The sequence below is a fragment of the Genypterus blacodes genome, unplaced genomic scaffold, assembly GCF_046128005.1.
Source record: "Genypterus blacodes isolate CSIRO-AG114 ecotype Tasmania unplaced genomic scaffold, CSIRO-AGI_Gbla_v1 ptg000064l_1, whole genome shotgun sequence".
NCBI classification, from domain to species: Eukaryota; Metazoa; Chordata; class Actinopteri; order Ophidiiformes; family Ophidiidae; genus Genypterus; species Genypterus blacodes.
This window is the reverse complement of record NW_027466876.1, coordinates 1181392-1195013: the sequence shown is the minus strand read 5'-3', so window position 1 is coordinate 1195013 and position 13622 is coordinate 1181392. Positions and strand designations below refer to the sequence as shown.

Below are 13622 nucleotides of genomic sequence, written 5' to 3'. Positions count from 1 at the left end.
TTAATGTTTTGCACATGGAGACAAAATCAGGATGTTAAAAAACGAATGAGACGTTAATGGGTGGATGAAGGAGGAGAGCAGACGGGGCTCCACTGTGTAAACTCATCTTAGCTTTGCCGACTAAACAGTTTTGGTTCTGCAAACGTTTGTCAGAGAGGAGCTGCTCTGGATGCATACTTGTTTGTGGGCGGAGCTAAATCACTAGGCGGTGTACCTCAAGGGTCAATCTTGGGCCCGATGTCTTTGTCCTGTATGTTCTTTATATCTGCTCTAATATGGAATGCATCAGTTTAAATAAGAAATTAAAATATTTAAATTCTCAGTTACCTCACAATTTTGAGTAGAAATTAATTAATTTGAAGAGAATAATAATAATAATATTTGTTGTACCACATTTTGTTGTTTTATCAGTTTCATATTAAGTTATAATACTTCACCAAATTTGTTTGAGCAGAATTAGCTGTTTTAAAATAAATAATTTTAAAAGCATGCAGATATGTAAAGTTCCAATAACTACACTTTATATAAGATGTATTTATTATGTGGATGTCAGCAACAAGTCAAATTATTTGTGAACACAGAGCAGCTCCACCTCCATGTTTGTAGAATGAAAATCACTTGTGTTAAAGCTATAATGTTTTTTTCAAATAAACATTTTCCATTTGCTTTTTGCTTTGTTGTGTTGCAGTGAAGTGGTGTCCTTTGATTCTTTTATCTATGTGGAGGAGTTTAAAATAATTGGTTCAGCAATTTAAAAGGGACATTTCCATTTTTGAAACCTTCCCAATTTTTCAATGTGCAAAAACTGTAGAGACTGTTTTAAGTATTCTTTCTTAAAGGAACAAATAAAAGCAGAATATGTCCCTTTTAAAGGCTTCAGACACCCACATAGCCACATTTACCTATTAACTTAGAATAAAGAGACAAAAACATAGACACGTAAACTGTCTACGTTAAGTCTATGTTAAAACGTAGACTTCCTACATGCGGGCATTTGCGTTACGTATGAAGTGCAGACATCACAGTGAGGCTCAGGGTTTAGGAGGAGGAGACTCGGGGAGGAGATGACAGTGCAGAAGAGAAGGATAATTGGATAAAGGATAAATGGATCTCTTACTCTGGGAGGCATCTGTAAACAGCAGTTATGCTTTACTGGGGCCTCTTTCTGTGGCAGCAGTCTCTATGGGAGAGGGTGTACAGAGAAGTCTATTAGCCCCGCTTACACACCAGGGGGCGACACAGGGCTGCATAAGCTGCATCCAGAACAAACATCCAACGTCTTCGCAAGGAATTTCCCTCTATGGCTCCGTTCACACTGCAGATCACATCTGAGCGACACACAACACTGTCACTCAGATGGGATCCATGCTAAATAAAATCTGCAGCCAGTTTGTTTTATTTAATTCTGCAGACATGTGTATGCCAACATACAGTAGATATCACTCTTCTACTGTGATCATTCAATCCTTCTCTGCATGAAAAGACTCTTAACTCATCTCAAACCTTCAAAGATGCCTCGGAAAGCAACCACTTGTATTATATTTGTGTCATCAAAGGTCAAACTTCAGTTTAAGCTGAGGCTGAACTGACACCCTTTGTTATTTTATATTTATCTTTAACTCATGTCATTATGGTTTATGTAACAGTCACTGCTTCATACAAAATATATGAACAGTTACGCCCTCTTAAAAATAAAATGATTCGAGCGGCAGTTTGGATCTGAGAGTGTTCAAAAATGTGAATGGAGCCTTTTAGATGAAATTCCTTGCTAAGATGGACATTTTTCTTTCAGTCCAATATGAAGCGGCGCCACATATGGACGTAAAGCGAACAGGAAGTTGTGATCGGCAGCATAGAGTCCACACTGCTCAGAGAGATTATCCAATTAGCCCCAGTCTTCCTTCTACACAAGAGCCGAGACAACGTGACATCAGAACAGCCATGGAAGATTTCACTCAAAACAAAACAACCGACCGACTTCAGCCGTCTTTTCATGTGAAACTCTGTGAGGCGTTGTAAGCACAGAAGCACAGCATGGACTGCTGGGAAAATAAAAAACAGGTGGCAAAACACAAAGAAGCAGATGAGCAAAATCTGAGTGTCGCTGCAAGATTTGAACACCTGAGTCAGATTTTTTACATTTCAAATAAAGGAAGGAAACAAATCTGCACGTCAGATATCCAACAGCACTTTTACAACCAAACACTTCCATCTGCTATTCGGTGTTAAATCTTGCTTTCCTTCCGTCACTCGCAGCCTGGAGGGGGTTTGGTTTGCTTTCTTACCATGTGTGGAAGCTGAATGTTGGCTAAACTGTTGATGAGCGACTGGCTCAGGTTGGCCAACTCGTGCAGCAGCGAGTCGTTCTGCTGCTCGATCACCTTGTTCTCCTCCTCGATAGACTTCAGGTTGGTCTCCATGGTGGTGATCTGCCAGACGGGGAAGTCGACAAACAGGGATTACAAATGAGAATGAGATTAATAATTAGACACGTTTGTCCTGAATTTAAATTTATTTAATCTGATTTATTTATAGGAAATTATCACTCTTGAATGACGTTGCATTCGAACACACACACACACACACACACACACACACACACACAGAGTGAGCAGGCAGCTTACTTGTGTCCTCAGCTTGATCATGTCCGACTCCACTTGAGTGTTGTTCTCGTTCAGATCTTTGATTTCTTCATCCAGCTGCTTGATTTCTTCATCGTTTTCAATGCCTGCATTCAATGAAAACAAAAGAAAAAGGGTTCAATAAATAAATACAATCCTCCTGATCAAAAGAGAAAAAGAGGAAAAAAACTAAAATGCCTGTAAAGTTGCCTTTCAGTGCAGTTTCACATGAAACACTTGGTTTGTGTTTTAGATACATCAGGATCTGTGCAGCACTGGTGAGGGGAACTTGACTGCATGTGAAACAGGAAACAGCTGCAATGATCTCAGTGAGGTTGCAGGTTTTCCGCTTGTTTGACTGATATCCACTCAGTTTCAGGTGAAGCTTTGTGGTTTTTTGTTTTCGGTGCTCTGACCTTTGCTCGCTCGCTGTTTGATTGTCAGCATTTCCACGCCACTCATCCTGGCTTTCTTCATGGCCGTGGTGGCACGAGGACAACCGGAGAGACTAGAATAAAGGCACACCCACGCATATACACATTTTTAGCATGTTTTGTAAAATGATCTAATCTGAAGTGATGCCATCTCCCAAATGAAATAACAGTAAAACTGCCCCGCCCACCTCCGATGGGTCAGGAAGCTCCCGCTGACGTGTCCTGAGCCATCGCAGCCGGGTGTCGGGCAGGTCATGCCATCCGTCTTTCCAGATTTCCAGACGAATTGCGAGCCGTTGACGTAGCCGTCCTTCTGCCTCTTGGCTGCTAGGGGGCAGCCTGAAGCACTGCGGTGGGAGGCGTACTTGCCGGTCACATGACCCTGTCCATCGCAGCCTGGGACTGGACACCTAAGCAAGGAGCAAGGACAGAAGTGTCAGTGTGTGTGTAAAGCTTATGTGGGGTACTTCAACAAAACCGGTTGAGGGAAGTTATGTTATCCATGACAAAGTTAAATGTGGTTTCAACAATACTTTTAATATTAGTGTTACGTTGTGACCATCAGTCAGTAATCAGGTATCAAGATTTTGCATGACAGATCTCTAAATTCTCCAGTTTCCATGAGCCTCAGCAGCTGAGCTATTCCTCTTCTTCCAACACAAGTACTCGTCTAAGCCTTTAAGCGCTCCAACAGTCAGGCAGCAAACAGTCTGCAGAATGAACAGAGGACTATTACTGCAGTAATGCTGACCACCAGAAATAACTCTCCAGTCTTCTCTGACCTAGAGTGACCTAAATACTCTCACTGTGGATGATGCTTCCTCAGCTTCCAGGTGTTCCACTCTCTCTCCATACGTCTCCAAACGCCCTTCACAGTGGCATTTGGGCTGATTAGAATGAGCCGAGCGTCAGCCGGTCCCTCCCCAGCCGAGCGCAGGTTAAGCTTCATTATGACTGTTAATGATGATGGTGAATGGGAGCAGCAACAGCTGGGCCAGACTGACACCAGCTGAACTTTAGATGATTCGCAAGGTCGTACTGGCTTAACATTGCTGCTCGGCTTTAACAAAATGTCAAACACTCACTAGTGTTAACCTTTGCTTAACTTTGCCTGCTGGGATCAGGAGGTGAAGTGGAGAACTGACCACCATTCCTGTCTCGTTCTTTCCTAAAGTTAGAAAGGTCGGCACACATCAGTGGCATTTCAAGAGAAACCAGACGGGTGAATGTGTCAACATTGCGAAAGACGGAATGGCTGTGTTCATAATTAGGCTGATTACAGATTGACAGGAAATATGAATTGTTATTATCTAATTACCATTTCAGCACCAGTATGACGCTAATGTGATTCTGATCCAGCAGTATGACACAGTTTGGTTATATGGTCTACAATTATGGATACAGATTCAGAAGAAGATGATGTCAGCTGTACAATGAATTGCATCTGATTTGAAGTTAATGATAGTAAAGTCTGGCTTCATATTTGCGACTGAAATGAAATTAGGGAGCTGTTTGGCCTTGGCACTCTAAACCATTCCCACAAATTTAATTTTATGTGCAGTATACGTTTGCATCCCCTCAGAGTAGTCATTTATGTCTCTGATAATAGATGGATCAGTACCAGCTGTACAGAGTCTACAGCTCCAGGGCTCCAGAAGCTTCAGTGTGCTCTGCTGAAACGCTGGAATGGTTTCCTAACACTGTGCAGCACAAAAATGCAGCAGCCGATTATCCCTGATTCACATGTGATCAGAGTGCATTGATTGGAATTCAGCTGTGAGGCGCCACACACTTAAAGTAAAACCTGTCAGGACGCTTACTTGATTGGCTCCTGGTCGTCTTTGTCCTCTTTGCTGTGTAGGATTTTGATGCCGCTCTTTTTGGCTCGTGGGCACCCGGACAAACTGCAGGAGAGTCAACAAATGCATGAATGACCCAAGACCAGACGAGAAAGATTTCACCATGAAAATCAATGCGGCTTTTAGTGTGAGAGGCTTCATGAGTGTGACGTGGGCATGATTATGATGCATGATGGCACTGCTTCTCTGAGAAATGATCAAATGCTGCTTTTAACTGTTAACTTAGGTATATCTAAATGACATCATGTGGTTTTCTTATGTATTATCAGAACTCTTTACTTGTTGACCCATGAAAGTAAACCATTTTATAGATTTGGTGGATTCCTGTGCTGTCGCTTCATTAATGGTTTGTCTGTGATGCTTTGGTTTGGATGGGGGTCAGAGCTTCAGCCTGTCTGCTTTCTGCTGGAGCTTTGCCCATCAAATTCACAAGTAATTCAATTAGATAATAAATCACCATGTCCCCCACAACGCTCTGTGTGACATCAGATTTAGAAAATCTGGATAGGGAGTCGACAAATTGGCTGAGTTGTGGATTGGCAAGACAGAGGACATTCCCTGGACAAACCAGTACAGCACACTGGATTAATGGGGAGGGGGACACTCATACAGAAGTCATCACAGTATCAATGAACAACAATTAAGAGATTCCATCCCAAGCAAACTAAACATCATTTTGATCACCTTTGAACATTGGAGCTATGGTTAAACTCAATCTTTATATAATTTAAGCCAAAAAACAAAAACAAATAAAATGCCGTAACATTGTACTTAAAAAAGACAACGCAAACCTAACTTATTGGAGAGCAAACTTGGAATTCATGACACGCAACATGATTAGTGGAGGTGAAGGTGGAGGAGTCAGGGTGACAGCGGGTGTCACAGAGAGATATGGTGTTGACGGTGTGGTTCTTCATGAGTGCTCATGTTCACTACTCTCCTTGGCATCCTATGGAACTCATCTTGCTCTTCACCTCGCCCTCAAAGTGGTTCTGACAGTAGCCCCTCAAACTTGAACTCCAGCTCACAAATGTTACAGAAGACAGTTATTGGAAGGCTGAATGTCTCGCACCAGCAGGTTTCCACCTTGGATCTCCTCAAGTAGCTCTACATTTCGTCCATTATTGTTGGACAGGAAGGTGAGGCTCCAGCAATCCTGATCAGTTGTGACCTTGACCATCTTCTGCATATAAGCCACTTTCAGGGCCAGGAATATGATTTAGTCTTTGCTCTCATCCATGGGCATCAGGTCCAGCAGGGTTCACAGAACCACATCCCTTATGAGCTGGATGTCATCATTCAGATCCACCCTGAAGACAACATCCAGATCCTTGTAGCTCAAGCTGTTAACCTGTACAAGAACATGACTGGCTGTTGAACCAATGAGCCGTGTCTCCTTCACTCTGACACCTTTTAGCTGCGGGCAGGTGTGCATCCGCAGCACAATGTCCTTCAGCTGCACATTCCCCGACAGTTTCCATGGCTGTGGACAGGCACCGCCCCCGTCAGGACCTCACTCAAACGGCCCACCTGCTCCAGCGTCTGGACGCTGACGGTGCAATTCAGTGCTACTGCATTAGCCATCAGTTCAGATCAGTCATGCATCCAGTTTGTGTGAAACCGACCCACAAAACAACATTCAATCAGACAATTCTCAAAACAAAACAAAACAAAACAAAACAAAACACTAAAGGATATTTGATTTGATTGTCACTTTAACAGTTCAAAAAAAGTAATTGCAACAAAAAATAAATAGGAAATATATATATATATATATATATATATATATATATATATATATATATATATGAAATATCTAATAAAATGTTTGATATTAGCTACTAGAGGAAATTACATGTGTAGTTTTAATAGTTTAAAAAAGGAATCAAAAGAAAAGAAAAGAAAAAGAAAAAATAAATCTTTCTTAATATTTTATATACACTTTTGATCATAATAAACGCAATGATTACATGATCGACTATTTAAATTGTTTGTCATGTGATTACCTTTGTTGGACATATATGTTTCCAAATCAAGACTGCAATGTAGATTAAATGCACTGGCCGACCCCGCTGATTAAAGCTGTAAACATAACGTTTATATATATTATCTAAATATATTTCCTTATTAATGTGAATCCAAACTTCGTGCAGACCTTAAACACATCTCCTCTTTTGATGCGTACGTAATAATCGAAGGGACGGCTGAAATAGACGCACAGCGCGGCAAATTAGCAAATTAGTAAAAAATAAACGATGACCCGCACACAAATTATATAAAACACTCATTAGACTTTGTGTTATATAACTAAACCAAAAATATTAACTTAATGTATTTACCCAAAGTCCGGCTGCAATCACCTGTAGATGTAAATTCCCACAATTTTTGTTTGACTTGAAACGATGCGCCGATTGAAGCTTCTGATTGGTCAGCGACGTTTATCGCGTTGCCATATGGCCTCCAGGTGCGTGGCATTTTTACGCTTAGTTGAACGTTTAAATTACAGCGGAGGAACAAAACACGTACAGTATCAGTGTTTGACTTCCTTTGAAGATTAATTTAACTTCACTACCATTTAATTAAAAGTCAAACAACTCTATTTAAAACCAAGTACTAAGAGCCAGTTGAACAATAGAGAATATAATCATCATTAAAGAAATGAAAAAATAAATAATACATACATTTTCCTTCTGAAACCGACCAGTGTAACTACATCTCCAGTGTAATGACATCAAAATTACACTCATGTGCAGAGAAAGAATTACAGAAATGTACCCACAGTAATTAAAGGTGTTTAATTAATCCCAAGAGGACAGGAGTGTGTGTTGGAGTGTGTGTTAAGTCATAATCGTCGCACATCATCACAGCAGAAACATTATCCTAAAACAAAGGGTTGGCTCTGATGAGGATGATGATGATGATGATCTGGTCAGGGGTGTTTATATATGAGTCATTGAAGGATTTGTATTACCAACCTTTTAGAGGATATGTAAAAAAAAATCATAATAATTTTGGAGAGGTAAGCACCATATTTTTTAAAAGTGGTCATTATTACCAATTATTATGAAACTCTTCATCTATAAAAGAGGGAAGAGATGAGATTGTGACGCACTTCAGTAAATGATGGTGAAGATGCTTTGTCCTCTTCTTCATGGTTAAAAATAGTCCATAACATTTTAATGGGGACTTTATCACCATAGCTGTGGACTTCGTGATGGGCAATAATATTCGCCGTGAAACTGAAAGAACTCACTTCAGGTCACACTGAAACTGCAGCCCGTCAGTCACAGTCCTGAGTCTGTGTTGGGACCCAGTTACCTTGATAAGATCCTGTTGTCATTCTAAATTCTCAAACACAGTTCTTAGCATTTATCTGGCACCTCTGGCAGTGAAGTGTGTGTGTTGTGTTTTGATGTTTTAATGCAGTTTTAGTCTGCAGCGTGCTTACCTCCTGTGGGAGGCATAGTTTCCTGTGATGTGTCCAGATCCGTCACAGCCGGGTGTGGGACACCTGACACACGAACACATGGAGGCATTGTTGCAAACTTAAAAAAAAAGACCTTATGGGAATAATGTAAGTTTCAAACAGAAGTGACTGGTATTACATTTACAATACAGGTCTTGATGTCCACTGTTTTGCCTATATCCATTTTTTTTGACAGCCTTTTCCCTTCCTTTTTGATTGACCTCACATACACAGATAAGGGTTTTGTTTCAGAGATGGACATTAACAAAAAGCTGCACAGCATCCAAATGAGAGAGGAACAATTATTCATGCTACTGCTTCATGAAGTCTCCTCAAAGCGCCTCATTGACTTATTTTAAGGTAGTGACGAAGGATTTGAACAGTTGCTTGGGGTGTGCGGCAATGATTGATGTTACTTCAATTCACACAGATATCTGGATCACAAAGTTTGTTCCAGTCATAGGTCATTGTTTGCGCTATGCCATTCATATACACTAAACAGTATGTACAAAGTAGAAGAGTGTTGTGCTTCATGCAAGAAAGACAAGGAACTTGCACAGGTAGATCAGACTCATATCTGATTTGTTTCTACGTGAATGTGTTCCAAACCCAATCAGAGAATATCTGATTCCAAGTGCTTTCGTACTGTTTACATGTTTAGAACACATAACTGATATGTGCAACATGCGAGCAAAAACATCTGAATTGGGTCACTTACACCAGGTGGTGTGAATGTCACCAAATACCCGTCTGCCTTCTGCAGCGAGTTGATTCTCACAGTGCACTGAAACAAACTGAAGCCACTGTCTGCCTGAGTATGTGTGCTGATTTGTAGACTCACTTGAGTTCTTGTGAGTTAGTTGTCATCATTCCGCGCATTCCACTCTTGTCGGTCAACTGGCAGCTTGACAACCTGCAGGAGAGAAAAGAACACATACTAAGAATGAAAATATACTGAACCGAGACAGAGAGAAGGACTTCTTCACTTCACAGCATGCTGCAGAAAAATCCCGCCTGCATGTTTGCACATTAAACCCTCTAACGAGTCTCCATAGTGCCACAAAAATGTCTAAAGGCTTTGTACAATTGTTTTGAATTTCAGTGGCTGGCTTGCTTGCATACATGACAATGACACATTGCTTTGTGTCTTAAAGTTTGAAACACACTGGTATCGCCATGCAGCAGTAGAATGACTTCACTTAGCTTCTCACCTGAATAGCCAGTGTCTCCAGCTGTTGCTCACTATGAAATGACTTTATTCATTTAACATACACATCCCTGACCGTATATCATGGTGCATGTTGGAGGTTTGGTGTTTATCTTACGTGATGAGCTCCTTCTTGCTCTCCTTGCAGGCTGGGTATTTGTGTTTGGGGCTGGGCATGGTGACCTCAGTAGGGTAGCGCTGCTCGTCCAGCAGCTCCTGGAAGGGATCGATCTCGTCGCTCTGGTGTAAGGACGAGAAATACGCCGACTACAGTGCGTCACTACATGCTCCGCATTTAAATATATATGTGCAAAAGATTCACTTTTTAGACATCACATATTCAACTGTAAAAAGGGTTCAGTTCATTCAGTACAGAGAATACACTCTTATCATTGAGTCGTTGTTGTTTGGATAATGATAGACAATTAAAGTGAAAAATTGCATTTTTCCAGCCCAAATCAAATTATGCATAATCATCCTTGGACTCCTTTAATAGAACATATTTTGGGCAGTGAACATCTTGATCTTTATTTGCCATTTTGTCACTGAACTTAGACCCATTTTAGTTTACCCTTTTTTTTCTTAACAAATTAATCTTTTTTATGATTGTAATTATTGTATTTAGTCTTAAGATTTTGTGACTTATCATTGTTTAAAATTAACTGTTTATTATTCCTGTATTAATTTCTATTGGTCTTATATTTATCTATTTGAATTATTATCATCATCTTATCTGCTATTCTATTGTTTTATTGTTGACATGTTCCGTTTTAAAGATGTTGACTTTGCATTTGTCTCATTGGGCTCCATGGTTTCTTATTTTTATGACTGTCCTTGTTTTATTTGATATAATTTTACATCTCTCAGTTTTAATCTCCCTGCAGTATGTCATTATACCTGTAATGTACAGTGTGAAGTATTACTCTGACTGAAGACTGAAAACCAGCTCAATACTATTTTTACATCCTGCGCTTTTAAATTATCTCAATGGATCAGTACGATGTAGCGCATCAGCATAAAATATTTCCCAAATATTGCCCAAATGAGCTAGGTCAAAGGTCATCTGCACCCACTGGACAGAATGAAAGTGTGAACGCTGCAGTGTTGAGCTCTGCAGTGACACATCGCTCCCCCCTTGCGACGGCTCTGGACCGTCTGCACAAACTCTCATCAGCTGCTGAGCTCCAGGCTCTGGCCTCTGCTGCAGTGTCGTGCTTCATTAACAAACGCAATTACTCTCCTGATTAAACCTCTTTCACTCCAGCGCTCTAAATCCAACACAGCAAATGTAGCAATTTGCTGCATGGGCTCCTCCTGTGTCATATCAGATCTGTGAGGATTTCAAGTGTACAGATGATTTATCATGTTTTACTTGTGTAACGGCGATGTAATTCAACATTTTAATGCACCTCAAGCTCAATCAGAGAGCCGCGAGGCAAGAGTCGGCGCAGTACCGCTTCTATCCACGTGGTGGTGAAGTAGGCCTGTGTGATAGATGGCTGCAGACAATCTAACTCCTCTAAATCGCCACATCTCATTAGAATTATCTGCATGCTGACTGACATTTAGGAGCTGATTGAAAGACACATTTCAAAGATTAAAAAATCAATTACCATCTATTATTACCCTGAATGTAACCAAGAGGCGTCTGAGATCATTTCTGCGGTTTTGCTTTACATTCAGGAGGGAACAGAACCCTTTCATTTAAAAACCTCAATGCCGTTTAAACTTTCATATTGAGATTCAATTAAATCGTCGAGGTGGGAGGAAACAGGAGCATCTGAATAAAACCTGCAAGGACGTGCGGAGAAGATTCCTCCTACACAGAGACAGAACCTGCACGACCCGCCAGTCACCGTCTGAGCCATCGTGCCGCTCAAATGAAGGTGGAATGTGTACAGGTTAAGTGGAATGAACTGGATTTCATTCTTAACATCCCCAAGTTGAAGGCTTGAATGTTGCTCACACTGCTCAATCTGCTCTTACATTGATGACTGCTAATGGCTAGTGACGGACTAGTTTCCTAATCATGCGGAGACATTTGAGGCATTTCATTTCAAGATTCAAGAATGCTTTGTTTATATTATGTTATTATAGATTATGAAGTGGTTAAAGAGATTCCTTTGGTTATATTTGTCACAAAGATGCTGGATCAGATGACAGGCCAAAGCAGCAGAGATGGAATTTATCTTCAGACTCAAAAGTTCACACTGCTGGTGAAAGCTCAGATCATGTGGACAGGTCACTTTATCAGGATGTCAGCCTGAGCACATCCTCAAATAAGTCCTCAACAGAGAACTCAGTCAGGGGAAACCTTCCCACGGGGCCACAGAAGATGCAGTTCAAGGACACGCTGAAGGATTTGACACTGACACCCGAAGTAGTCCCTGCACTGGACCGTCCAGCAAGGGAGAACCCTCATCCACAAAGGGTGTCAAACCTGTGAGGCGGAGCGAAATGCTGAAGCCCCAAGCCTCACAGCCTGTTGTGGACTGATCAGTCACACATAATGCATCAAGCAAACATTAGAAAGACTTAATAATTGAGACTTCAAAGGGTATAAATAAAGCTCTTTGATGTACACTATACTGTGGCTGTTTGCAGTGACAAACTCTCCTATCTGTTACATACAGTATATATTAATGTATGTAGAGTGATGCAGAAATGAGGTCCGCCAGCAAACATCAGGCTGAAATCGGTACACAACTTCTTTATGGTGCTTTTCTGCCATGATTTAGGGGAGGATTATTCCTTTAAAAATGCTTGAAAAGATCCAATTCACTGCTTAATGTAGCCACATAACCCTTCATATGAAACTCAGGCTCTCTTAAATTGCCTCGATGTTTCCTTACGTTGCCATGAGGTTAAAGGTTAAGACTCCACTTTAGATGCAAACAATCAAGAGAGAGAGAGAGAGAGAGAAAGAGAGAGACTATGAGCTGTGGTTCTCTATGATGCAGGTAAGGTAGGTGAATGTATTGTACTATGTAGTGTATAAATCAATGATAATTTGTGTATTTTGTGTATATTTTGGAGTGTGTATCAACAACAACACACAGAGAGCATTTTGTAAGACGTTTTGTTCCTCCACAGCTCCTGGTGGATCTAATTAGTTTCCTAACAGGTAGTTCAGATGCTTTACACTTGTGATGCAAGTTCTAAAGTTAAAATGTACAATTATGTCTAAAACTATCAGGTGTAATCTGTGATACCTCTGGTGAATATAAACCATGTAAACTATGTCTGCAGGCTCGCTGTAGACCTTCCTCTTACCTCTTTGTGGTCCTGCTCATCTCCCAGTCTTTTGATCTTGGTGTAGTCGACAGGCAGGTCCCAGCAGTCGGTGTCGCTCAGCTGGTAGCAGCGGCTGCTGAGCAGCGCCTGCCTCTGCGGCGACATCGGCTGTAGGGGCGTCAACACTGTTCCGCTGCCCTCCGGACCACCGGGTTGACCTGTCACATCCACCGCGCCGCTGTCATCCAGGTCGCCGACAGGACTCTGATGGAGGCAGAAAAAGAGAGAGAGGCGGTGGTAAACCCAGAGCAAAGTGTGACTCCATAGGATCACGACTGGAGAGTTGGATGCTGAACTGTTTCAACTTATTTTTTGCAAGAAATTGCACATTATCCTTTCCACAACATTAAGTCAGGCTTAGTCATTTGGCTTTGATTTTGTGAAAACAGAGTTGATGAATACTGCTTTTTCCCCTGCTGCTGACTCTTAAGACATGGGTTCACTGTACTCAACAAGGACCCATCTGTTAGCAGAACAATAGATGCTTTAACTTTTCCAGCTCCTTCTCCAGTGTACGTACTGTCTGATGGCTCAAGAACTAACGGACGGAACTCGCAAGACCGAAGATCACTACTTAAAGAATTAGCATGTTTCTTGTCTTTGCACAAAAACACGGCGGTTTTGATTCCTTTAAAGATGGAAAACACAGAAAACTGTGGAATGACGACAAGGTGTAAGACTTTTTCCTGTAACCTTCAATCTATTTATGTGGATGAGAAGGAAGTATTTCAAAAGATCTGG

The 13622-nt window shown here is 41.2% G+C and overlaps 1 protein-coding gene across 1 annotated transcript in view; it reads right to left on the bottom strand.

The window, feature by feature from the left end:
- myt1la (myelin transcription factor 1-like, a) overlaps window positions 1-13622 on the bottom strand; it is a 42955-nt gene that overhangs the window by 3960 nt on the left and 25373 nt on the right. The window contains exons 14-23 of the mRNA XM_076154911.1: window positions 12850-13085; window positions 9706-9825; window positions 9222-9293; window positions 8363-8425; window positions 4876-4959; window positions 3244-3465; window positions 3038-3129; window positions 2625-2728; window positions 2286-2429; window positions 1118-1180 (exon numbers count right to left, since the gene is read on the bottom strand). Coding sequence (XP_076011026.1) covers window positions 1118-1180; window positions 2286-2429; window positions 2625-2728; window positions 3038-3129; window positions 3244-3465; window positions 4876-4959; window positions 8363-8425; window positions 9222-9293; window positions 9706-9825; window positions 12850-13085 — 1200 coding nt within the window. The remainder of the gene's footprint in view (window positions 1-1117; window positions 1181-2285; window positions 2430-2624; window positions 2729-3037; window positions 3130-3243; window positions 3466-4875; window positions 4960-8362; window positions 8426-9221; window positions 9294-9705; window positions 9826-12849; window positions 13086-13622) is intronic.